The 27,378-nt window shown below is 40.7% G+C and overlaps 1 protein-coding gene across 2 annotated transcripts; it reads left to right on the top strand.

Annotated features, from left to right (window-relative positions):
- Positions 1-370: 370 nt before the first annotated feature.
- wdtc1.S (WD and tetratricopeptide repeats 1 S homeolog) lies at positions 371-26,777 on the top strand. Of its 2 annotated transcripts, NM_001089990.1 has the most exons (16): positions 371-427; positions 2,114-2,247; positions 9,592-9,675; positions 14,517-14,563; positions 16,391-16,502; positions 16,733-16,920; positions 17,471-17,653; positions 17,763-17,854; positions 19,865-19,980; positions 20,260-20,335; positions 20,415-20,496; positions 21,689-21,862; positions 21,966-22,201; positions 24,974-25,139; positions 25,238-25,430; positions 25,628-26,777. In NM_001089990.1, the coding sequence occupies exons 2-16, from the start codon at positions 2,200-2,202 to the stop codon at positions 25,835-25,837; spliced, it is 2,007 nt and encodes a 668-aa protein (NP_001083459.1). In that variant the 5' UTR covers positions 371-427; positions 2,114-2,199; the 3' UTR covers positions 25,838-26,777. The 2 variants fall into 2 exon arrangements, with proteins under 2 accessions (NP_001083459.1, XP_018103646.1); XM_018248157.2 differs by lacking the exons at positions 371-427; positions 2,114-2,247 and adding an exon at positions 15,899-16,069 and having other exon boundaries at positions 9,590-9,675; positions 25,628-26,774.
- The last annotated feature ends 601 nt before the right edge of the window (positions 26,778-27,378 follow it).

The following is a 27,378-nucleotide window of genomic DNA, read 5'->3' as shown; positions in this document are numbered from 1 at the left end:
GGAAAACGAATCGCCGCGTGATTAGCGCAGGCGATTTTTCATTTTAGCCAGGCGCAGAGCGAGGGGAGGCATTTGGAGAGAAAAGTCGCTGCGATTAGTCGCCAGGCGACTAAATCTCCCCAAATCGCCCAGTGTGTCCCTACCCTTATACTATATTATACGGCACTAGTTTGCACAAAACCTCTATTTATTGTTTTTTTGTTCTCTAACAAAAGTCAAATACACAGAAGACAGCCTGTCTGCGGAGATACTGCCTTGTACTAGCAACTTCTATACTCGTCACTCCTACAAGGCGTCAGCGTGTCGCGTCATCGCGCTTACGTGTAGTCGTGAACTCCCCACAGTCTCGCGTGATGAGACTTGTGGCGTCGGGGATTTCTGTAAGACAGGAGGCAAGGAGCTTGCAATGTTCAGGTTGACAAGACGAGTAAGTAGCGAACCGGGACTTGGGGTCGTTTCAGTAAAATTGGGGGTGTCTGCGAAAAGCAGCAGCTATTTACATGGCCCTGTTGTCAGTAAGATGCAGACTTCGGAAATGAAGTTTGAACTTCCCCTCGCAGCAACAAAAAATGTTTTGGTAGCAACATGGATGCACAGAGTGTTAGTTACCAGCTGCTCCAACATAGAAATATTAAGTATATATATTATAATGAATATATTGTGTGTATATGTTTATAGGATACTCAATCTCCAGATGTCAGACTCTATACTTGGTGTTGTCAAGTACTTCCTGTGCAATATGACAAAGTAGAGCTACAAGAAATACGTCTCACCCATTGACTGTTCTCTTTCTCTCCACCCGAACAGAGGGAGGAAAACACTAGCGCATAGAGTGCTGCTATTGCTCTACATTAACATTCCTGTTCCAAATGGGAAGTTTTGTCTCTTTTAAAGGGATACTGTCATGGGAAAACATGTTTTTTTTCAAAATCAGTTAATAGTGCTGCTCCACCAGAATTCTGCACTGAAATCCATTTCTCAAAAGAGCAAACAGATTTTTTTTTTTATATTCAATTTTGAAATCTGACATGGGGCTAGACATATTGTCAGTTTCCCAGCTGTCCCCAGTCATGTGATTTGTGCTCTGATAAACTTTAGTCACTCTTTACTGCTGTACTGCAAGTTGGAGTGATATCACCCCCTCCCTTTCCTCCCCAGTAGCCTAAGGGTAAGGTCACACTGGGTGTTTCAGGGAGATTTAGTCGCCTGGCGACTAATCGCCTTGTCTTTGCAGTGACCAATCTCCCTGAAAGCCTTCCCTCACTCTGCGTTTCAGGGAGATTTAGTCTCCTGTCGACCAATCTCCCTGAATGCCTTCCCTCACTCTTGCGATGGCTAAAATGCAAAATTGCCGGCGCTAAGCACATGCAGCGATTCATTTTGCCTCACGAGGAAACTTCAGGCGACTTAGGAATACGAATCGCCACTTGTGCTTAGCACGGCGATTTTAGCCAGCGCAAGAGTGAGGGAAGGTGTTCAGGGAGATTGGTCGCCAGGAGACTAATTCTCCTCGAAACGCCCAGTGTGACTTTACCCTAACAAAAGAACAATGGGAAGGTAACCAGATAGCAGCTCTTTAACACAAGATAACTGCTCCCTGGTTGATCTAAAAACAGCACTCGATAGTAAAAGCCAAGTCCCACTGAGACTGATTCAGTTACGTTAAGTAGGAGAAATAACAGCCTGCCAGAAAGTAATTCCATCCTAAAGTGCAGGCACAAGTCACATGCCTGAGGCAGCTAGGATACTGACAATATGTCTAATCCCATGTCAGATTTCAAAATTCAATATAAAAAAATCTGTTTACTCTTTTGAGAATTGGATTTCAGTGCAGAAGTCTGCTGCAGTAGTACGATTAACTGATGCATTTTGAAAAAAACATGTTTTCCCATGACAATATCCCTTTAAGTTAAGGGCTGTCTGTAGGATATGTATTGTACTGTGTTGTACTGGATTTTAATGATAATATGCCAAAAAAATTCTGGAAGCAGCTGATAAAAGTATAAATTGTAAAAAGTAAAAATTGTATTGATAGGTGCTTATCTGTCGTCAGAAGCTAAGTTTCCAGAGCTAGTCCTAAGTAAAGGTATTATGTAATAATTCCATTCTACAGGCACCAGGGCACTGGGTGAGGAAAGCGTGGGAATGGTGACGTTTAAATGCGTGGCAGGTTGAGACGTTTTATACCCCTGTTTTGATATGGCCCGCATCAATATTGCTCAGGACATCATTAACAGACAGATAAAGGTATGTGTAGGAGATAAAATGGTCCAAAATGCCGCCTCCTGTGTTTATAACTAGGTTCTTTTTTTATTTTTTAAGTATAAACTGTCCATGTTGTTCTGGAAGTGATTTTGTAGATATTCTATCAATTGCCGTTTTTTTGCATATTCAAAGAAAATGTCATTCTAAGCACATTTTCAATATACATTCATTAAACATTTTCAACAACTTATTTGTTAATGTAATTTGTTCTCCTCCAGCCTAGACGCCAATTCCCACAGTTTTTAGATTAAAGTCACACTAAGGTGCAGATTTCTCAAGGGTCGAAGTGAATTTGAGGGAATTTTAGAAGTAAAGAAATTCTAAATTTGAAGTAATATTTTGGATACTTCGACCATCGAATAGGATACTATGACTTTGAATTTATTTCGACTTTGATTTGAAGAAAAAAATTGAAGTACTGTCTCTTTAAAAAAAACTTCGATTTCAGTAGTTCGCCAAATTAAACCTGCCAAAGTGCTATGTTAGCCTATGGGGACCTTCTAATGCATTTTTCTAAGTTTTTTTGTAGTCAAAGTAAAATCGTTCGATCGACGCTTAAATCGTTTAAATCAAACAATTTAATCGTACGATCAAACGATTTTACTTTGACCGCAATAGAGTCAAATTCGGTAAAATAAACTTCGATATTCGAAGTCAAAGTATAGACATTCGATTGTCGAATTTCGAAATATATTTCACTTCGAAATTGACCTTTGATAAATCTGCCCCTAACTGTTTGCTCAGCTTCTCTCCTGCGTTTTGTAGGCAGGCGCAGAGAAGTGGATCTGCTTTCATCCACAGCTCTGTGTATCACTGACAGGCATAGCTTCAGCCTGAGTGCAGCTACTCATCTTTTTGGCTGATCTCTGCTCCATGTAGCTGCACTCAGTCCACTTCTCTCTGTCTGCCTACTAAACACAGGTGGAGAGAAGTGGAGCCATCTCTTACTGTGAATAACAGACCTGCGAAGAAGAACAATAACCGACGTGTGCAGGCCATTGTGGGAGTTGTTTTGATTTGCGTTTATGTTTAATAAATTGTATCTGTGGGGCGTGGCTATGTAGGGCGAGCGGGAAGACGTGTTCGGCTAGAGCTCTGTGTGGAACCCATCCTGATTGCATACCCTGCCACATCCTAGAGCTGCATCTCACCCTCCAGACCCTGGGGGATACTATCAGGACAGTCATATGAGTGCCCGCAGCCGCAACCGCCGCTCAAGGTCCCTCCATACTGCCCCTAAACAACACCGCCGGGGCGAGGGCGACGCCATCTTGTCGAGACCCACGGCCTGCACCAGCACAGACACGCGCACAGGTATGTCTGATCCCTCCGGCACAGACACGGACCGGCCGGCCGATATCTCGCCTGAATCCAGCATGCTGCTGGGGGCCATTAAAGAGTCCCAGACAGCGATATCGGCCAAGATGGATGATCTGCGTGTTGAGATCCAAACGGAGATCGCTCTGTTCCGGGCCGACTTGGCGAAAATTCGCAGCCGGGTGACAGAGACGGAACATCGCATCAGTGAGGCTGAGGACACCCTGCGCCAACAACAGCCGGCTATAACGGAGCTGCAGCGCCAAGTCAAGCTGTTATCGCAGAGAGCAGAGGACGCTGAAAACAGAACGCGTCGCAACAACGTGCGCATCATAGGCCTGCCAGAAGGCACCGAGGGCCTAAGCCCGGCTGACTTTATTGAACAACTGATTAAAGACCTCCTGGCACCGATTGCCCTGTCTACGGCCTACACGGTGGAACGGGCCCATAGGATCCCCACGAGGCAAGTTCCAGGGGCTCCGCCTAGGCCTTTCATCCTCCGCCTACTGAATTACCGCGACAGAGACGCCATCCTGCTGGCAGCGCGGAAGAAAGGGGAAGTTAAATACCTCAACGCAACCCTACAATTTTATCCTGACTTCTCTGCAGAAGTCCAACGGCAACGCCGCACGTTCCAGGATGTCAAGAAGCGGCTCCGTGACAAAGGCATCAAATACAGTATGTTGTACCCTAGCAGGCTCCGGGTCGTTGATGGCCAGCAGGTCCGATTTTTCACAGACCCTGAGGAAGTGGGGCTGTGGCTTGACAAGCGCTAAGACAGTCATCATGGTGGGGCACGGCAAAGTCCCTGGATGCAGGCATCGGCCTGGGCGGCCCTCACAAGGCAATCCAAGTGCCTACGACACTTCTTTCCAGAAGGGTAAAATTGCTTATTTGGCTCTAGCCGTTCACTGTTATTAAGTTTCGAACTAACTTTCCAGATAGTTACGGGGTGCCTCCCGCTTAGGCAGTCAGTTTAGGGTATCGGGACTCTTCGTGTTCCAGAAGGGTCAGGGTGGGGGGATTCTTGGAAGCAGCCAAGAAAATTGGGACTCACAGGACACGGGATAATCTCGACTGTTTCGATACGTGTACCTGTAATATTTTATGTACTTTGAAATGTCTATCACTACATGTTTCTTCTTCTACTCTTTTTCCTTTCTTTTTCAACTCTCTTCTTTCTATGCACTCTTGAGGGGGGGACCGAGCTCCAGGCAGGGGAATGGCACTGAGCGGCTCCAACCATATATTCACCACTCCCATGGCCGACCTAAAGATCATTAGCTGGAACGTTAGGGGGTTAGGTGACAAATTGAAACGTACCCTTGTTTTTGATTTTGTCAAGAGGTATAAACCTGATGTACTCCTCTTGCAGGAGACCCATTTAACTGGACAGAAAATTTTGGCACTGAAACGGGCATGGGTAGGCAGAACCTTTCAATCCACATACTCGTCCTACTCAAGGGGGGTGGCTATCCTAGTCCACAAAAAACTAAACTTCCAGGTCATGCAAGTCAAACAGGACCCCAACGGACGCTATGTCATAGTGCAAGCACAGATTAATGGGCTCCTCCTTACGTTAGCCTCCATCTATCTTCCCCCTGCAGCCGATGACCAGCTACTGACACTAATCACTACTTCCTTAGCGAGTTTCACCCCTGCTCCAACTCTGCTCTTTGGGGACTTCAATGCGGTGCTGCAACCGGCAACCGATACACTGACGGGTACTCACTATAGCAAGCTTCCCTTAGGCACCTGGGCCTGCACTAACAGCCTCACGGAGCTTTGGAGGTGGAAACACCCCCTAAAAAGAGAGTTTTCATGTTACTCGGCCTCTCATAAAACCCACTCCCGCATTGATTTGGTCTTTGCCCTCCCTGAGTCTTTGCCGCTCATACAAGAGATAGAATACCTGCCGAGAGGCATATCGGACCATGCCCCGCTTACGCTAACACTTAGATTGCACCCTGATCCGCCCGATAGGATATGGAGGCTTCCCCCTCACTGGGTGGGACACACAACAGTGGAAGCCATAGTACACCCCGCAGTCTCTCACTACTGGCAAATAAACCCTCACACAGCAGATCTTTTCACTGTATGGGATGCCTTCAAGGCCACAACACGGGGAGCCTATATTTCGGGGATCAGCAAGGCCAAACAATCTCTTGCTCAAAAGATTGACTCACTAGAGGCAGAGACCGCCGAAAAAGAGCAGGCCTACCTAGGGGACCCCACTGAAGAGATGAGGAATGAGTGGCTCCAGGCAGCCCGTCTCCTTTCATTAGCCTCCATAGAACGTGCACAGGCACACATACTCAGACAGCAATACACGATTTTTGAGTCTGGGGACAAGGCGGGGAAACTCCTAGCAATGCTAGCCAGGGAAGACAGACCCACGGCCACGATCCCCCTTATCAGAGATGCCACTGACACCCTGGTCACGCACCCCCGCCGTGTCTTAGATGCCTTCAAACAGTTTTACCAAGATTTATATTCTGCCAAATCAGTGCAAACTGATGAGGACATTCTCACATATTTGGGAGCCGCTCAGCTGCCATACCTCTCTGACAACAGCCAGATACTCTTGGAAGCGCCCATAACAATTGAGGAGGTGGAAGAGGCGGTGAAAGCTTCCCCCACAGGCAAGGCCCCGGGCCCAGACGGGCTCCCAGCCGAGTTCTACAAACACCACTTACAATTGCTGGGACCCCACCTAACTGATCTATTGAACGAAATAGCCAGCAGGGGTGCCACACCTCTGTCAATGTCGCAGGCCTTCATATCCTTAATACCCAAAAAAGGGAAAGACGCACTTCAGTGCTCCGCTTATCGCCCGATATCCCTTATAAATTTTGACGCCAAATTGCTAGCTAAGATCCTGGCGAACAGGCTCAAGCCTTTTATGAAAGATCTAGTACACTCTGATCAGACTGGGTTCATACCCACTAGAGCTACTGATGTGAACATCAGGAGGCTCTTTACTCACCTCCAAATGCAACATGATAACGTGGGTACTCGGGCGATAGCGGCTCTGGACGCGGAGAAGGCCTTCGACTCGGTCGAATGGCCCTTCCTTTGGCAGACCTTAAAGCGCTTCGGCTTTGGTCCCCGGTACCTCTGCTGGCTTCAGGCACTGTATAACTCTCCCACGGCCCAAATTAGAGCGAATAATATGCTATCCCCCACCTTTGCACTACAGAGGGGCACCAGGCAAGGCTGCCCGCTTTCACCCTTCCTGTTTTGCCTAGCTATGGAACCATTGGCCGAGATAATCAGAAATAAGCCGGACATTGGCGGTTTAATTAGGGGTAACCTAGTGGAAAAAATTGCCCTTTACGCAGACGATCTACTTCTCTTCCTAGACAGCCCCAACCGCTCCTTGACCAATCTCCTTAGTGTTATTGATGAGAACGGTAAGTTCTCGGGCTTGAAAGTGAACTGGGGAAAATCCACCCTATTCGCGATAGACGTTGAGGCCAAAAATCACCTACCCCGACTCCCCACTCCAATGGGTGGACAAATTCACATATCTTGGGATTCAGGTTACACGAGATGTCACCCAGTATAGGAAACTAAATATTGACCCTATCCTCACTGACATGAAAACTAAATTTTCACTTTGGGCTTCGCTTCCTCTCTCGCTGTATGGCAGACTCAACCTGGTCAAAATGAAATTTCTCCCTAAATTCTTGTATGTTTTCAGAAATACGCCGATCTGCTTGCCTAAATGTTTTTTTTCTCATGTGGACTCACAACTCCGCTCTTTCATTTGGGGCAACAAAAACCCGAGGATAAGCTTCTCCACTCTACAACGCTCAACCCAGGCAGGTGGCCTGGCATTGCCCAACCTATACCACTATTACTTGGCGGCAATTCTGGTGACAAGTAGATGGTGGTTTGAGTCAGACTGCTCGAACTCGGCAGTGACACTGGAAGCTGCCGTTTTGGGGTCGAGGGAGGCCCTGCGGCTCTTGGTATACAGGGGAAGGGAGGCACACCCAATGGTCACCAGGTCCATGATCACCACTATCACAGCCTGGAAAGTAACACAATCTATTTTCACCCCCAAGGCACTGACTGTGTACTCCCCTCATGCTCCACTATGGCGCAATATGAATTTCCCTCTTATGCTGGACATCCCCGACTATCATATTTGGGCCACAGCCGGCCTGAGATTTGTGAAGGATTTGTTCCCTCAGGACCAATTCCTCAGTAGAGACCAACTACAAACCTCGTTTCCAGTTACCCAAGCGGCATATTTCCGGAGCTGCCTACTCCACCATGCAGCAAAAAAGCAACTCGTTGGTCCTCTGACACTTATCCAAGCTTCCGAATTGGAAACCAAACTACAACTGCAGGATGTACCCAAACCTCTCTCCACTATCTACCAAACCATTCAATCATGGCAAGATAGACAGCAGCTCCGCACTTATGACAAATGGCTTTTAGACATAGTGGATTTAGACCCCGATAAGTGGTCGGAAATTCTCCGGTTACTGACTCAACCCTTGATTGCCAGCAGAGACAAGCTGATTCAGGTGAAATTCCTACATCGCTCCTACTTAACTCCTGAGCGCCTCCACCATATCACTCCCACCAGAGACGCCAATTGTACTCGAGGGTGCGGTCACCCGGGGACTTGGATACATATGATATGGGCTTGCCCCAAACTAGTGACCTACTGGACACAACTAACTGCCTTTATATCTAAAATAATGGTCCTCGAGTTGCCTCTGGACCCAGCACTGGCGCTCTTGGGTTTGACTAAGGGATTTGTTGACAAGGGTTCCGACAGAACATTGCTTCAATTGTTAATGTACTATGCACGTAAACGGATAATTTTGAAATGGAACAGGCCTGATCCTCCAACACTTGCAACCTGGAAAGAATTAGTTAATAAGGCACTGCCATGCTACAAAGCTGCCTATTTTGCTAGAGGCTGTATGGACAAGTTCATAGACATTTGGATGATCTGGGTGCTCAACCCTGCAACTAACAGCCCACATGTTTTTTGAGGTCTAGAATGTTGGCAATGTGTTATAGTGTATGATTACTCTGTATGTTCGACCCCCCCTCCGCTCTCCTCTACTTTACTTTCCTTTTCTTCTACCTTTCCTTTCCCTTTTTCTTTTTTTTTTTTTTTTCTTGTGATTTGTATCTCTTCGTGTGGATACATTGTTGTTAAAATCAATAAAAAGAAGTTTAAAAAAAAAAAAATTGTATCTGTAGTCTGACAAACTAAGAAGGAAATAAAAGCCAGACAGAATTTGCTTTTAATTGTAATTACATTTAAAATAATATTTTTAAAAAACATTTTCATTAATGTATATTTGAAGTTGGTTTAAAATTACATTTTTATTTTGTGTTTTTAAATTTTTTTTTTGTTTCGGGGTCACTGATCCCATGTAAACATCAAAATCTCTGTAAGGCTACAGATTTATTGTTATTGCTATGTTTTATAACTCCTCTTTCTATTCTGGTCCTCTCCTATTCATATTCCAGTCTCTTATTCAAATAAATGCATGATTGCTAGGATAATTTGGACTGTTGTGTAGACATTGCGTCATTGTATACATGAATTGATTGTCCATCATGCTTTGCTGGTTACTTCTTCTTTGACGAGCCATTAACAGGAACAGAAAAACCACTATTATTTTATATTTACCATTATTTAAACAGGCACAACTATAATTGAGTATAAACTGTAAACCACACCGGTTATCATCAATTGAACATATATTATGCATAGAATGGTGCCCCATACTAGTCAAGCTTGTAGGGTTGACGTCTGGTCAATATTTTAGAGGCCCTTGTTCCATTGTTCTTCATAGGGAAGATTCACTGCTTTTTACTGCTGCCATTACCAATTTTCTTTCTTCTGCTTAGTTATTCCTCTCTTCCTATTCTAGATCGAAAGGTCCTTTCTTACTTCCTTCTTTACTTCTTTCTTTCTTAGGAAGATATATTGCATTTACTTATTTTTAAGTGATAAGTCTTTTCTTTGACTAGGATAAAAGAGCATTGAGTTTTCAGAGACAACACCATGTAACTGACCCCTTTATTCGACGCTTGGGCCTGGAGGCAGAACTACAAGTAAGTGGATTTACTGGTACATAGCTTTAAGATAGGTCACTTTGTAATAATAAAGATACGGTCATTTTTTTTACTTTTTTTTTTCTTCTCAGAATGGCTTTAATACACATAATTTGAATTAGTAGGTGTATGGCATGTGAGGTTGTGCCCTTTACCAGGACATTCTAAATAGCAAGAGATTTGTGAAACGATTTTAGGCAGCACCTTTACCAATAACTACAAGTAAAAGAAAAGAGTCTGCGTGCAAATATATTATTTTCATCATTTCATCATTATAAAGAACCGCTAATTTCAAACAATGTCATCCATATACAATGCTCCAACAACTCCTACCCTCAGAATCAAAGGAAAAGCTTCCTCTTTCCTGCCTTCAAATGGGGGTCACTGACCCCAGATGCCGAAACATTATTGCTCTGTGTAACTACAATTTTATTGTTGCTTTGCATTACATACTTTTGTAAGACAATCTGATATTCATCTTCCAGTCTCTCATTCAAGCTGCTGCCTGCTTGCCTGGGTATATATGACCCTACAACTAGATAGCTTCTGAAATTCCAAAATGGAGTGTTGCTGAAGACAAAGTTAAATCATTCAAAAACAATACAAAAAACCTAATTGCAGATTGTCTCAGCATATCATTATCTATTTCATACTAAAAGTTAACGTAAAGGTGATCTACCCCTTTAATCTTCTTGTATGGATTTGGGGGTTTGGGTAGCTACCTGCCTAAGGGGAAAGGATAGTCCCAAACATTTGCTGTCTTTGCTCACATTTGAGACGGTCACCGTTTCTTAACCATCTGTGAAAACCAATCTCTTATAAGTGATTTGCTGGGGCGGCTAATCTCCCCGAATCTGCTCTTGTGGCCTGACCCTAAAACACATTATATTTATTGACCAGATATGCATCACAGACTACTAAAAACATGTCCTAACCAATCAAACCAACCAAGGTAACAAGATTGGAGATGATCCTCTAATATAGTCGATTACACAATGCAATATTGTGAAATATACAGAACTATATACAGTAATGGTAATTCGTTTGTCCTGGCACTATCAAAGTGGAGTCTATTTTTATATGCGCACAGTCTCACTTTGGACATAAATCCGTTCAATCCGTGAATCAAAAATAATTTCCTGTAAATATCAGTAATAAATATGAGGTGATAGATTAGGCGCTGCAGAGATGGATTCCTTACAATAGTTTTGGTAAAGATGACCTTGAGGCATAGAGCTCACAATATATATGAAAAGTGTGAGCCATGGCCCTTAGTGTCCCAAGTAGGCTTACCCGCACAAATCTTAAGTCCAGCGCACGCAACAAATTGTGCTGTGTACAAAGAATTTTGTGTGAAAATACAACTTATTGGTTTTTTTTTTTTTTGGGTTTTTTTTAAATGTGCGCACAAAGAAATTGTTTCGGGCACATAGCTGAGAAGGAATTAAAGGGAACATTGCAAGTAGGTAAAAAGGGAAGTATGCCCCTTACTGCCTTTGACTTTCTTTTTAATTTGTCTATTCCCCCTAATGCGCTAGCAATGGGTGAATCTGACCCGTTTCGATTCACCGAAAATTTTAAGTCTATGGGGGACAAATGTTTTTTTACCCATTGAAAGCTTTGGGCATAATTTTTGCAGAGAAATATTTTGCTCATCACTATATATATATATATATGACGTTAAAGTCTTTGGTGATCATTTGGTGGATCATTATCATCACACCATTTTGACTTTTGTGGGTCAATTTATCAAAGGTCGAATTTCGAATTCATGTGAATTTTTTTTTTTTACTGTAATAAATTTGAATATACTCATAACTTGAATGGGAGGTTATTTAAGAAAAAAACTGAATGTCTAATATTCAATCGAATAGTCCAGACCCAAAAATTGGAATCCTAGGAATCGAGTTTTCCTACAAAATAAACCTTCAAATGTCAGGACATATTCAAATAGTTCAACGGACTTCTGCCATTGACTTGTAAATGATCTCTGTAGGTTTTAGGTGGCGAATTAGAGGATCATCTCCAATCTTGTTACCTTGGTTGGTTTGATTGGTTAGGACATGTTTTTAGTAGTCTGTTTACCTACTTGCAATGTTCCCTTTAATTCCTTCTCAGCTATGTGCCCGAAAAAATTTCTTTGTGCGCACATTTAAAAAAAAACAAAAAAAAAAAAAACCAATAAGTTGTATTTTCACACAAAATTCTTTGTACACAGCACAATTTGTTGCGTGCGCTGGACTTAAGATTTGTGCGGGTAAGCCTACTTGGGACACTAAGGGCCATGGCTCACACTTTTCATATATATTGTGAGCTCTATGCCTCAAGGTCATCTTTACCAAAACTATTGTAAGGAATCCATCTCTGCAGCGCCTAATCTATCACCTCATATTTATTGCTGATATTTACAGGAAATTATTTTTGATTCACGGATTGAACGGATTTATGTCCAAAGTGAGACTGTGCGCATATAAAAATAGACTCCACTTTGATAGTGCCAGGACAAACGAATTACCATTACTGTATATAGTTCTGTATATTTCACAATATTGCATTGTGTAATCGACTATATATTTGAATTAGAACTGTTTCCATGGTCGAAATGTGATAAATCTCACATTCGAATTGGGGGTTTAAAATTTGAATGTGTGAATAATTCGAAATTGTATTTCAAATTTACTATTCGACCCTTAATTAATCTGCCCCTTGATGTCATCAAGGTCTGTGCATAGGAGTCTACATTATATTTACATTCACTGCAACCAGTATAAATAATATGTTGTGGTGAGAGGGCTGTTCATTATTTGTTTCTATGAGAATGAAATGTCCTCAACAAATCATCCGTTTCATCACGGATTAATTTTCACTGAATCATTCATTTAAACATTTCCACTTCAAAATCAAATCTCCTATTGCACCTATTGATACATATATATTTCCAACAATTCCCATTGTTCCTGCCCATTCCCCTTCTAAACACTGCCTAATATGTCTATAATTAAGGGATTACTACAGATAACAGTATAATAATAAATTACAATATAAATTATTATAAAAAGCACTGTAACTGTAGTTTCTGTGTTAATATTTTAGTAAGAGCTCCTCTTATCTGATTACTATGGTCTCTGTCCATTCCATAAAAGGAAATTCCTTGCTGATGTACACAATATATGTGTTTTGCTATACTAGATAGCAAGTTTTGATTCTGAATATCTAGTAAGTGTTTGTATACCCTCTTGGTCTTTCCTACATAACGTCTACAACAATGACCAGTAAACAAATAGACCATATGGGTTGTTCTGTTGCAAGTAAAAGTTGTCACAGTCCTATAGAAGTGAGGGGAGCTGCTTGATCTTATTGGACTGCTTTTAATCTATTCAGAAGTTTTCAGATTTTTCCCCCCTAGGACTTATCTGAAAAACCTCACATTTTTTACATCGTTAATCGCTTTTTCCCCCCCATACTTTTTACGTTTGGATCTTTTAAAAAAAATCCGATGTCATTTGTGGTTTTAGAGTTTGTGAGTTTAGTCATGGTTTCAAAAACCTCGGTTGTGTTATGGTTACCTGATCATAAAACTACTCACAGTTGAGCCTTGAGCCTTAAATCTAAAGGACAAATCCTATGAAGCCTCATATATTGGCCCTTAGAAATATTTTCGAGACAGCTTTTAGGATGATTACAACTCACATGCAGCAAACTGGTGCTGGAAGTCAACTTACAAAATAATTTGTTCTTTATACATCCTTTATACATGCAACAAACTGGTGCTGGAAGTCAACTTACAAAATAATTCGTTCTTTATACATCCTTAATCAACGTCTATGCATATATCCACAAATTCTGACCCTTGTCATAGTTCAGTTTGAATATCAAATGAAAATATTTGTTCCCCAATATGTTTGTGAAATCTATTGACTCAGCTTCAGACTCTGAAGAAGAAGATATAGTTTGTGTGCCTGTGTCACTTGAGAATGTGGCCCAGGTAAATATCGATATCCTTCCAAAAAAATAAATAAAAAAAAAGCATTCCCAAAACTCTTAAGTACAGGTTATGTAGTTGGGCCCACATTTGGCTTTCACTGCTATGCCCTGTATCTGGAGGTAGTGTGTATTGTCAAATATTAAGACATTATATCGGTAATTTATAATTCTGAATGCCAAAAACCACCATCTTAGACCTGCCGAGGTTGTATATAAGCCAATAGGAGAGGTCCCTATCCTATTTTGAATCTCCTGTGGTCTGCTCTGGAATTAGCCTGAAAATCCAACTATTTTGGCCTTTTCCGTGATAAAGCCCGAAAGAATCGTGCGATTCGGGGAAAAACCTCCAAATAAAAATCAATATTCTTTATCATTCCAAAATTTGTAGTGTAATTGTCCATCGTGATGCCCTTAGCTGAAATAAAGGCTTTTTAAATAAGAAGACTTTCAGTCTGGTGCTGTTCTACAAACAATTGCTTTTGTGATATCAGTGGTAAGTGGCCACTGAGGAACCTGCACCAATTCTCCAAAGGAGAGACAATCGAAGTTCTGACTGCTTTTCCAAGACATCTGACGATTACCTTCCCAAATATACAGTACTTCATAACAATCAGTTGCTCAGAGTCCTGTATGGCAGAAAACAGCATGTGTTTCTCACCAAGGTTAACCTCAGTAAGAAACAAACATATAAAACAACCCCACACAGGTAAAGACAATAAAGAGAATAAAACCTGATATTAAAAAAATAAAGTATAGGTTAAACAAAAAGATTACTGATTATTAACATGCAAAAACTTGAAAATGTTTGTTTACTGTTTGAAATTTAAGGGAATAATTGATTTATTTCTTTTTCTTAGGGCCACACTGGATGTGTGAATTGCTTGGAATGGAATGAGAAGGGAAAGTGAGTATTCTCAAGATCTCTGCCTTTTGTTGTTTTGTAACAGTATGGGGCCGATTCATCAATAGTCGAATATCGAGGGTTAATTAACCCTCGATATTCGACTGGGAACTAAAATCGTTCGACTTCGAATATCGAAGTTGAACGATTTTGCGCAAATCCTGCGATCGATCGGTCGAAGGATTTTTCGTTCGATCGAACGATTAAATCCTGCGAATCGAACGATTCGAAGGATTTTAATCCAACGATCGAAGGAAAATCCTTCGATCAAAAAATCACAGGCAAGCCTATGGGGACCTTCCCCATAGGCTAACATTGACTTCGGTAGGTTTTATCTACCGAAGTAGGTGGTCGAAGTATTTTTTAAAGAGACAGTACTTCGATCATCGAACAGTCGAACGATTTTTACTTTGAATCGTTCGAATCGTTCGAATTCGATCAAATTTAACCAATTCGATGGTCGAAGTACCCAAAAAATACTTCGAAATTCGAATTTTTTTACATTCGAATTCTTCACTCGAATTTTGTAAATCTGCCCCTATGTGTGTCCCTTTACTACCCAACCTAATGATTATCCAACTTTGGATTAATAAAGGGACAGTATACACCCTCTTTTCAACATGATATCAATAAATGGGCCTTGTGCTGAACAAGAGTTTTGCCTATTGTTTTAATTAAGAAATATCTATGATTTTTGTTATTTCTGGCACAATAGAAGAAAATTAAACCAGTTTAACTTCAGCATATCCTGCAACTTCCTTGTCCCAAACAGCAGGTGAAAAGATGATAAACATATCACTAACAATGAGCTGCTGCAAGGCTTAGCTTAGGGCCAGGAAACACACAGCGTTGGCTCCACTGCTCTCAGCCAGCGTTTTTTTTGGGGGGGGGGGGGTTTGCAGGTTGAGAAAAGTGGATCCGCTCCCTTCCCCAGCTCCATTTATTTGCACTAAAAAGTACAGTTTCCATTTACATGCAGGCACACAGAGCAGAGGTTGGCCTAACAATGCCTTCTTTTTTGTTTTCTGGCTGAACCCCCTCAGTTCCTGACTAGCTAAGCAGAGGTGGAAGCTGTTAGTGTCAGTGTGATTTACCAAGGCCATAAAGGAGCTTAAGGATTTGGTTATTTAAAGGTAGATATAGAGCTCTGGTAGATAATTGCCCTGTTTATAAAGGGATATGCATAGGAAGTTCAGTGAAAGCCAAATTTTTCATTGTTGCTTTATGAAGGTAAAACGGTAAAGGTAAAATATTTATTTTTAAAAGAATTGGCAGAATGCATTTTCAGCGATTCCTATTTACTTTGCTCATTATTGGTGTATACTATCCATTTAATAGATTGCTGCCATGAACCCTCTATAGGGAGTATGCAATGTCCATCCTGAATGTTTAATGCCCATGGGCAGACTGGTGCAACAATTATCCTTTCTCGATGGAGCTCTCGATACAGCGCACTGGCCTCCAGTTGCACAGCCAGGATCTTTTAGGTTGTCCTTGAAGACATATATGGTAGGCTGCATTGTCCATTTGTTTGCACTTTGCATGTTGTGGTTTATTATGTGCCCAGGTGCTTCCAGAACGAGCACTCTGGGGCCCAGGTGCTTCCGTGAACGAGGACTCTTATTTACCCTTGACATATGCCTGTTCCCATGGCAGCAAGTCTGCAAGTGGGTTGAACAAAACTGCCTCAATAGAGATATTTTATTTTGTATGTTGGCAAAATGTTCTGTTTTAATTTGTATTGCAAAGGCATGGCATCCAATATTTTTATATCACGGACTACCTTCCTTATGCTAAATTTACCTTTCCTTTGCATTGACTATGTCACAGTTTTCTGGCCTCTGGCTCTGATGACCAGCATATAATGCTTTGGGATCCTTTCCATCACAAGAAGCTTCTGTCCATGCACACAGGACATACTGCCAATATATTCTCTGTTAAGGTGAGTAGCAGTCAAGGGCATGAGGGGCAAATGTATAAATTCTCCTGTTTGCAGAAAATAAACCACAGTCACATTTAAAAAAAGAAAAGGGGGAGGTGATATTACATTGTCATTACACATGATACATTCTTAACTATAATCCCCTTTTAGTTTACTCTTCTCATCTTAAATTTGTGTTTATATTAAATTATATTAAATTATTTCATCCGTATATTTGTTTCCAACATCAGTTTCTTCCTCATTCTGGTGACCGCATCCTTATTACTGGAGCAGCAGATGCGAAAATTCATGTCCATGATATCACATCCCGTGAAACACTTCATGTTTTCTCGGAACATACCAATCGTGTGAAACGCATTGCCACAGCACCTCTATGGCCTAACACATTCTGGAGTGCAGGAGAAGATGGCCTTATAAGGTAAGTGACCAAAGTCCTCTTACAAACAAAGATAAACTTTGCAGGTAAATGAGGATGTAACCTACTATGGTGGTTGCTAAAGGGGATTTCAACCCCAAAAGTATATTTTTGGTGTTCACATTCCCTTTAACAAATGGAATGCTGTGAGCACAGGGAACTCAGTAGTTACTCTGAGCAATAGGATAAAATCACACAACTTATTAAGCCGGATTCAACACTGAACATAGAATTTGGTAATGCAGAATGTTACAGATTTGGATGCAGTGCTCCTTTAATAAATGAACTCCTTTCTTTATTATTTTGTGTGTCTGTGTGAGCATGCTGAACCTTTTACTTTAGCATACTTTTAATTTTATATATGATGCCTATTTTACTGTTGTTTTCATTTTATATTCACACTGAACAGATTTCACTATGCACTTTGTGCATAACTGTACATAAAAAGAACACTTTATATATGTATATGCTTTTATATTTTTTTATATAAGCGTAAGGTGCATAGTAACTTGTCACATTTTGGTTGTTTTAACCTTTTCTCATCGCACATTAGGCAGTATGATTTGAGAGAGAGTGGTACCCACTCTGAAGTGCTGATTGATCTAACAGAGTATTGTGGCCAGCTTGTAGAAGCTAAGTGTGTAAGCATCAGTCCACAGGATAACAACTGTTTGGCAGTAGGGGCCAGTGGGCCATTTGTCAGGCTCTATGATATACGTATGATTCACAGCCACAGGTGAGTGGGGCATGAAAGAAAATGTACTTTAATTTGATGGGTGAAAGACATAACTGTAGTCAAAATTTCTGTTTTAGTAAGGGTTTAATTTTACATGTTCCTTTAACAGAAAGAACCTGCAGCAGACTCAGTCTGGCATTCATACATTTTGCTCCCAACAGAAACCAATCCCAGAAGGAGCTGCACAATATTATGTTGCAGGTGGGAATGATCAGTTTAAATTATGTTTTTTAAATTTCATCCCACTATTTCCTGTATGTCTTAACTTTCTATTATACTACTCTTAAATTATCCTTCATATACCTTATTATGTGTCCTCTTTCCTTCTGCAAACATTCTCTCATTCTGCACTTTTTTCATTCATCAGACACTGGTGGTATATTTCTGTTTTTTCTATACAGGTATGGGATCTACATCTGTAAACTAACTAAGATATAATTAATCCTTATTAGAGGCAAAACAATCTAATTCGGTTAAGTAATATTTAACCAATGACCATGCACTAAACATAGGCCGTCTTATGGTGGTGTAGTCTTTTAAATACCTAAGGAGTCATTATTACAAGAAAATACAGAGGTTATGAGGAGAACAACATTACCCCTATAACCAGGGCTCTATCCTCAAAGATTGATATATGGGAGCAATTCCCCCTTACCCTAACGGGTAGAATAAACCTATTCAAAATGGTGTTCCTCCCCAAGTTTCTGGACGCCCTACACAACTCACTAGTAACCCCTAGATCCCAGTGTTTGAAACATATAGATATATTAATCAGAAGATTTCTCAGGCCAGGGAACCACCCAAGCCTAAACTTAAAAATTCTACAAGCCTCAGTTACTCAAGGGGGCTTGGCCCTTCCAGTCTGAACATTTATTTTCTTGCCAGCCAGTTGACTTATGCCCACTGGTGGCTAACCCTCCATCTGGACAACACCTCCAATATACTGGAAACCAGTATTAAGGGATCCTTGGAACCCTGGCCAACCTCCTCTACAGGGGACCGTCAACAACACAGATCACTACCACTCCAATGCTAACAGTGATCAATGTGTTTCAAAAGGAACTTAAGCAAGTGCAGAGGTCTATGTGGTTGAAATGGGAACCTTTATGGGGGAATAGACCATTCCCACATCTCTCCTCCCTTCCTGATATAGCTATATGGGCCTTGAAGGGTATTAAGCTTCTAAGCAATATTGTGCTGGATGGAGACATAAAGCAGTTTTAAGCCCTTAAAGAGAGCCACCAATTACCTCAAGGCATGTTCTTTAGGTATCTTCAGCTCTCACATGCTTTCCGTACGTAATTCCATATCAGACCAATAGTAAGTGGATACCACCTTGGAGAAATACCTGCGAAGGGAAGGCCTTGTTAAACCCCTGTCTCACTCATATATTATATTTTGGGGCAAACCACCCAAGACCCTCTTGCCAAAGCCCTAGGGAAATGTAAAAGGGACATCCCAAATCTTACAGAGGAGTTGTGGGAGGAAGCCCTAAAGCAGATACCAGACTAAACTATATAATATAAGCAGGGTAAATCTCACCCCATTCAGGATCTCCAAAATATTCCCCCAGACATCTGATGGGGACATTGGTTCTTACATGAATGTATTTTGGCACTGCCCACTAATCCAATGTTTCTGGAGAGGCATTGTGTATTACATTTCTGATGTGTTACAATTTCCAAGACTATTGTCGCCTCTGATTTGCCTGCTTGGAGTAGAGGAAGACATGTACATCAATAACCACACCAGACTGTGCTACCTTAAACTTTTGTATTATGCAAAAAAAGCCATTCTTTTAAATTGGAAAGCAACTGTCCGCCCCCCCAAACTATACCAACCTGGCGCAACCTGATTAACAACTCTCTGCCCATGTGATGCGATGTGTGCAAGAATAAGTTGATATATTTAAAGTTGAATTCTTCCCCCTTCTCTCTCCGCTCCAAACCTTTCTTTTCTCTCCTTTACTTACAACAGTTTGTTAAAGTTAATATGCCAAAATAAAAACTTATATAAAAAAAAAAAAGTAATATTTAAATTATTCCAGATTTACAGAAAAAAACAGGCACCGAGCATTCTGGATAGAGGGTCCCATACCTGTATACGTTTGGCTCTGCTTACCCTCTTTATTCAAATGTTTGTCACCCCTGCTCACAATTCCCTAGTCCACATGGACATTCAAATTCTGAATCTTTTATCTCTTTACTTTAGGCCATCTACCTGTCAAACTTCCAGATTATAATAACCGGTTGCGTGTGTTGGTGGCCACATATGTAACTTTTAGCCCTGATGGGACTGAACTGCTTGTCAACATGGGGGGAGAGCAGGTCTGTTACCGACATTTATTTTCCTTTTTATATTTTTTTTTATTTTAATTATATCCAAGAGAAAAAGTGTACACATGCTACTAATAATTGTTCCAGTGTTTAGTACAGGTTTGGTTTGAATAATGTATGTGTGTCCACCTGGAGTTCTTGGGATTAATGCCCAGCAGTTTTTCACTTTGCAAAGTCCCATTTTGTTTTGAATTGAATTGTTTTGAATCCATCATTACGACAGGAGTGTCTTCATGCCACAGCATCTGTATTTGGTATTTTGTCTTACAGGTGTATCTCTTTGATCTAACATTTAAGCAGAGACCTTGTACCTTCCTACTGCCCAAATCGCTTCACACATCTGGAGGTAATGTTTTAAAAAAATAATCCTTGTCCTGTAATTAATATGCTTTGAATAAGATACTTATATATACTTTGTATGGCAGAGGTGCAGAATGGAAAAACAACAACCAATGGAATTCACCATTATAGTAATGGCTTCCGTGTGGCTGATACTTGGAATTTGGGGTGAGAACAAAATATGAAACGCTTTATTCTCTGCACCCTTTGTTCATCTCTTGTATGTATTGTGTTTATCTGCTATTTATGTTAGTTTCCTTGTATGCCTTTGAGATTTTACCGAGAACTGCTCCTTGCTCATGGCATATATTTTTTCTGCAGTTTCTTCGTTGACACATTTCTTATCCCCAGTGTTTTGTTTTTTTATGTATTCACTTTTAAATTTTTTCCCTCAATTTAACCACACTCATGACTTTTTAGTTTTAACAATAAAATTGACACAATGGCTTCTCTGCCTCATTTGTCTTTTTTACCCTCATTGACCTAATTTTTCATTAATTTTCATTGCTATTGAAAACGCATCGCCAGGTGTATTTTAGTGCAGGCGACTTTTCATTGTAGCCTATTGGAAACCACGATGAGGCAGTTCGGGGAGATAGTCGCTCAGAAGACGAGGCGATTAGTCGCCAGGCGACAAATTCTCCCCGAATAACCTCTTGTGGACTAACCCTAAATGTAGTTTGTTGCTTAAAACCAGATTGTAGGGGGTCCAGTATGTTATTGCTAGATAATTTAGAGATGAAAAGTAACTGGGAGATAGATCTGAGATATATAATTTACCTATACTCTGTTGCCTATGCCTCTTATGCTTTTACCTTTGCCTCTTTTCTGCCAATGCCACCTATCTCTTTAAATCCTCAATTCAATTACTGGTCCATGTCCATATTGTCATACTTTTTATCATTGTAGTTTTCCCTTTATCTGTCCTTAAGTGGAGCTAAAGATCCAAATTAAGTTGGATACTGTACAGCCATAACTTGCCTTACAGGTTTATCCATCACAAGTCTCCTCCTCCAAGTTTCACAAATGTGTTCACAAAGAGAACTGCTTTAGGGTGCAAGGTACTTGAATGATATGCAGGCCAGCATGCGGCACCATGTGCCATTGAATTGTATGTCTTTCAAGAGCAATTCTGGTTTAACCGGGAAAGTCAATGTAAGCTGCAGAAGAAATCAAATGTTACAGCTGCTCTGTGCATAAATATTAAAAAAACAAAAGAATCCAACTTTATCTAGCGTTTGTTCCCTTTAATATCATTGCCCTGTTTTCCATTCTAACCTTTTTTGATTAATCTTTATTTTCTGTATTTCCCCATGTGGCTACACTCTCACTTTCCTGTTATTTTCTGTTATCTGTCTAGAGCAGCCTCTGACCTTCCTCCACACCTTGAGAAGGTGAAGCAGAAAGCCAATGATGCATTTGCTCAGCAGCAGTGGAGTCAGGCTATTGAGCTGTACAGTGAGGCTGTCCAGAGAGCTCCACACAGTGCCATGTTGTATGGAAATCGTGCTGCTGCTTACATGAAACGCAAGTGGTAAGCAGGGATGAATAGTAAATGAACAGATAAACTGATTGATGGCTGTTTTTAAATCATCGCTTTACCTTGTTTTTCTGTGAATCCCTCATTTCTTGCACAGGGATGGGGACCACTATGATGCTTTGCGAGATTGCTTGCAGGCCTTAGCCCTTAACCCAGCCCATCTGAAGGCACATTTTAGATTGGCCCGTTGCCTCTTTGAATTACACTATGTGTCTGAAGCTTTGGAGTGTCTTGAGGAGTTCAAAGTCAAGTTCCCAGACCAGGCACGGAGCAGTGCATGTGATGCGCTAGACAGAGACATCAGAGTGGCTTTATTTTCCAAAAATGACACACGTAAGTAATTTCAGCCTGTTTTTCCATTATCTCTACTGTGTGTAATAGGATAGCATAATTTAGCTTGATAAGAACTAGCATTCCACAGTGTTGACACATAAGACCAAATTTACCTCAATGAGCTACAAGTTGCATAAATCAAACTCTGCCATAACCTAAACATACACAAGGTGGAAGATTGCCTTTAAATGAATGTTTGGTACATTCATCTTATTCCAAGCAGCTTTTTAATTGATTTTCTTCACGTTTTTTTTTTTTTATTATTATTTTTAATATTACATACCTTTCAATTCTTCTATTCAGAATCAAGTTTCAAACCTGGGGTTAAAAAACACATTGAAGTAAAGCTACATTATTTTTCTCATCGTGGAAAACTTGAGCTGGTGAACTACAAAAAAGTTAAAGGGGACTTGTCATCCAGAAATGAAAAGCTGTATAACATTCTTTTCCAGATTACACATGAAACCCAAATATTTTTTTTGTTTTGTTTTTTGATTTTAAACAGACAAACAAAAAAGGAAGAAAAACATAATGGTAAGGTTGAAACAGGAAAGAAGCCAAGTCGACATCTAAGTAATATCAATAACCATGGAAAGCCGATTATACATTACCACAATACATTTTCCTAGATGGACATCTTAAGCTGAATCGCTAAGGAGAATTCCATGGAGGGAGCTGAATCTTGTAACAAGCAAGGGATGCTCTATGTGCTGGAAGGGCTACGCAAAGGTCCAGGGCTTAGTTCGGCACAGGGGCTAGAGTTCATCAATAGCTAGAGAGACAAGTCTTGGGGTGTCGGTTTAGACTTTTGAATAGAAGGCATGGCTAAGCTGTACTTAAAAACCATGAGTGGTGGTAAATGGCATTTTTGTTGCCGGTGGGTAGAAATAGTAGATTTTTCAACAAAAAGTAGGTGTCTAAATTGTTGTAGATGAGAATTCCCCCAAATGTAGACAAGGTGCTGGGGGAGGGGGGTGGTGGGATTAGCCTTAAAGTTTGCTTCAACAAATCCACGTCGTCGCCAGGGCTCTTAAGACTTATAAAATATTTATTTCAATTTGCTTGATGTTTAACAACTGTAAAAAGTCCCTTCCTCAAAAGCACAACAATACAAATAAAGTTTAAAAAAAACCTCACCTCCACCCCTTGCATGATTGGAAGGAATAAGAATTTGCTTGCCAACAACCAGACTGTGCTGGGTAGCAAGAGTTGCAGGCAAAGAGGTTGTATCCTTGGGGTGCCGATAGGCAAAGTTGCAGAGATCCTTCCTCGAGAGTAGAATGATTGCTTGGAGTTACGTATTGAGGTTGTATGGATCAAGGTTGAAACACCCTTTGAGGAATTATAGTTGTGGGCCTGTAGAGGTGAAAGTTTGTGGAAGCTTTGTATAGGCTATCCAGGGTGTCCTTTTACAAATTGAGTCGACTTTGAGTTTTAAAACAGGTTTTGAGGACATATATATGAGGGTAATGTGAAGGAGAGGGGCGTAAATCATTTTAATGATACTTAAGCATATAGGGATGAAAGTTTGGTTCAGTGGGGTAGAACACTTGTTGATTGGAGATGATTGAGTCTAAATTTAAGTTAATATATTTGGTCATAACATTTTGTATAGTGACATTAAGATACTTGAATTGGGTTATCCAAACTAGGGTACTGTTGAGAGATAAGGTTTGGTGTTGGTTAGGGTAGATTGGGAACAAGACAGGTTTGTCCTAGTTTATTTGTAGCCCAGATGATCTGCCAAATTGACAAAGTGGAGGATAATGGAATAATCTCTAGGCGAAAGATTGGGAGCTGTATTTTGTTCCTGTATGTTGTTACGGCAGGGACCCGGTGAGCTGTTTCCACAATGAAGTTATCAGAGCCCAGGGTGTCTTAGAGCCGTTTTAAAATTAAGGTTACCAGGCCTGGCCCCTCTGCCTGTCCAGGAAGTCCCACAATACAGACATTGTTGCGTCTCTGCCTGTCAATTTTTGGTTGAGGTTCTGGACATCAGCATGTAGGGGAGGCATGGTATCTTCTGGGATTGAGACTGTTTTCCAGAGCTATAGTTTGTTCCCTGACCTTTTGGATAGCTTGGTGCAGTATGGATAAGTAAATCTGTATTTTCTCAAGCTGGGGGGTGTCGTCACTCAGCTCTCCATAATCACACTGAGCAAGTTAGCCAATGCGAGTTCAGCAAATAAAAATGTAGCTCATCTGAAAATTTACTTACACTAAGGGGCATCAAAATTAGAGCTCACCACCACTTTCTATTCATTGCCATGACATTTTTTTAGTGCATTTATCCTAAATGGTGAACTCAAACATAAATATGCTTTTGAAAATCCGACAGGAATAAACAGAGAGCGGGTGATTTTTTTGTGGTGAGCTCTAATATCTGTTCATAAAATACATTAAAAACGATTTGTATGCTTCGTTCCTTTGCAATGCACAGAATGGAGACAGGTACTATTTTGTTTGTAAATTGTCATCATAGCAAGTTTTGCAGAATGCCTAATCTAATGTGTACAGCAAAAAGCAGTGGAAAGCAGTGTGAGGAGTGGAGGGGAAGTCGTCTCCATTGCTTTTTTTTGTTCTTATACAGAAGTAGAGGAATTACCATGATATAGGCATTGATACCTGGGCCCACCAATAGTTTTCCTGGTATCCTGGTGGGCCAGCCCAACACTGTTTTCAATTCTCTGACGTATGTCCTATTTTTTCTTTTGCTCTGTTTCCACAATCTACATTTTTTCATTCATCAGTTTCTTTTTTCCTCCTCCACAGATGAAGATAAAAAAGGGGGTTCAGTCCGTCTGCGTTCTGGAGGAAGAAAGGATTCTCTGTCAGAGGATGAGCTGCTGCTGAGAGAGAGAAGTTTGGATTATAAACACCGATATTGTGGTCACTGCAATACCACCACGGACATTAAAGAAGCCAGCTTCATGGGAAGGTGATTCCCATGTTATGAAAGATCAATGTTTGTTCACTGTTCCTTCCCTTCAAATGTTATTTCGACTTCTAATTTACTGTCATTTCATCATCTTTTAGCAATGGCCAATATATTGTAAGTGGGTCGGATGATGGTTCCTTCTTCATCTGGGAAAAAGACACACAAGCTCTTGTACGGGTTCTCCAAGGAGATGATTCTATTGTTAACTGTCTTCAGCCACATCCAACGTATTGCTTCCTGGCTACAAGTGGTATTGACCCAGTTGTCCGACTGTGGAGTCCACGTCCTGAGGTAAGCTGTTCTGCACAGTGATCTATGATGGTAACACTGGCAATAACAAATGTTGTTTTATGATGATATGCCTAAAATAGTTGTTTGTAAGATGTTTGCAAAGCACTTCAGGTGGCTAACATTTTATACATCTATACCTTTTTTAAATGGAATACTTTTGATATTTCACTCTTCATATTTTGATCTTCTTTCAACAGAGTGAGGGCCTAGACCGACGGGTGGTACAGGATATGGAGGGAGCCTGTCAGGCCAACCAGCGGCGAATGAATGCTGACCCACTGGAGGTGATGCTGATGAACATGGGTTACAGGATCACAGGACTCAGTGGTGGGGGGTCAGGGAATGGTGGAACAGGATCTGATGATGAGGAGACTGATGAAGGACAGGTGCAATGCCGACCCAGCTAACCTTTGTAGGTGTGAGCTGTCTGGTATAAAAAGTTGCATTATTGGGAGGTGGTAATAACCAACCATCCTGCTCTCAGTACATGTGTGGACCTGTTATCACCTGGCTCAGTTTGCAATCCTCTGTGCATTAGGATAAGAAGGGACACCAAACGTTATTCAGTATACACAGTATATGTAACATGACTGTAGGATTTTCCACCTCCCTAAATTCCAGAATATATAAAATGCACACATCTTCAAATTCTGAAGTTAGTTCAGCATCGAACTGGAGTGGATGTAGATACATTAATTCTATGCGAAATCCAGACCTACAAGCTCTGCTGTCTGGAGACATAAATTATGCTTTCAACACCACGTGGAAGTGTTGAATTTAAGCTGCATAATGGTCCTAATGAGGGTCCTAAATTTAAGTACAAATAATAGTTATTTTGAAGTATGATGATTTGCTTTGTGCAAAGGTAAACTATGGGTTCTAAGTAAGCTTCAGATATCCTTTGTAAGAGTTTGCAACAGGTGTGGATGCTCTTTATTTGGTTGTATGCTTTTTTGTATGCTTCAGGTGAGTTTATTTGATGACTTCAGCATCATAAAATCTAGACTGTAGTTGATATTTTATTTACCTAGAATCACTAGGTTAGCAAAGATTCACATATGCTTGTCTAGATATGTTCTAAATCAGGTCAGTAATTCCAGCTGAAGAACAGAAATTAGAGAGCATGGTGTGCTGTGCTCTTTCAAAATACAGAATTCCATACTTAATTGATAAGGTCCATCATAACTCTAAATTAATATATTTGTTGCAACCCACTATTTACCACCTATCCTTTATCTTTTTTTTCAGTTTGGGTTGTAGGTCTGAGCAGTTTTTTCCCCCCAGTTTGTATGGATGTATATCTATGTGAATAAAAGCTTCTTTATTTCTGAGCAGAAATTAAAAGAATGGTAATGTTTTTTTCTTTATTTTGTGTTTGACTTAGGGATGAGCATGATGGTGATACTGTGTATGTCCTCTGGTAAAGGGCCCCTTTGCCTTACAACAAAGATAGAGAAATATGAAACTACTGATAGTCATTCACCTATAGTTACAATAATATCCACAAATAAGTGTTCATCTTAAATCATTCAATAATTATCCTTAAGGACTAGTACTAGCTAGAGCAGCAAATAGGCATTCAGTGCATTCGCTTGAAGCATGGGCATGTCCAATCAAGTCCTTTGGGCTCTCTCAAGGGTACTATCGATTGGAAACTTTTGTACTAGAAGATCAGTTAAACAAGTAGCCAATGTCTACAGAACTGAAGAACTGCATCAGCTGGTGTTCACGATGACTAAGGGACTAATAACATCTGCTTGTGTTCAGATTTACTGAAGACAACATCAACTAGGTGAAAATTTTAAAAAGGTGGTATTAAGACAAATATGGAGTTAAACTGGGAGTGTTTGTTTACACCAAACCAATTACCAATAAACTAATTGCAGGAATCGTATCGCAAAGAGGGCCGATTCAACCACTGCTCTTTTTCACTGGATCACAGTGGCAA

This window comes from Xenopus laevis, chromosome 2S (assembly GCF_017654675.1).
Source record: "Xenopus laevis strain J_2021 chromosome 2S, Xenopus_laevis_v10.1, whole genome shotgun sequence".
NCBI lineage: Eukaryota > Metazoa > Chordata > Amphibia > Anura > Pipidae > Xenopus > Xenopus laevis.
The sequence above is the reverse complement of the archived record's forward strand: the minus strand, read 5'-3'. Positions and strand labels throughout refer to the sequence as shown.

Bases quoted from the DNA above. Each gene is read 5' to 3' on its own strand.
- wdtc1.S (NM_001089990.1), top strand. From the start codon at position 2,200: ATGGCCCGCATCAATATTGCTCAGGACATCATTAACAGACAGATAAAG. The intron at 19,981-20,259 runs GTCTGTTACCGA...TTTGTCTTACAG, and splicing joins TCAACATGGGGGGAGAGCAG to GTGTATCTCTTTGATCTAAC. The intron at 20,336-20,414 runs GTAATGTTTTAA...TTTGTATGGCAG, and splicing joins ATCGCTTCACACATCTGGAG to AGGTGCAGAATGGAAAAACA.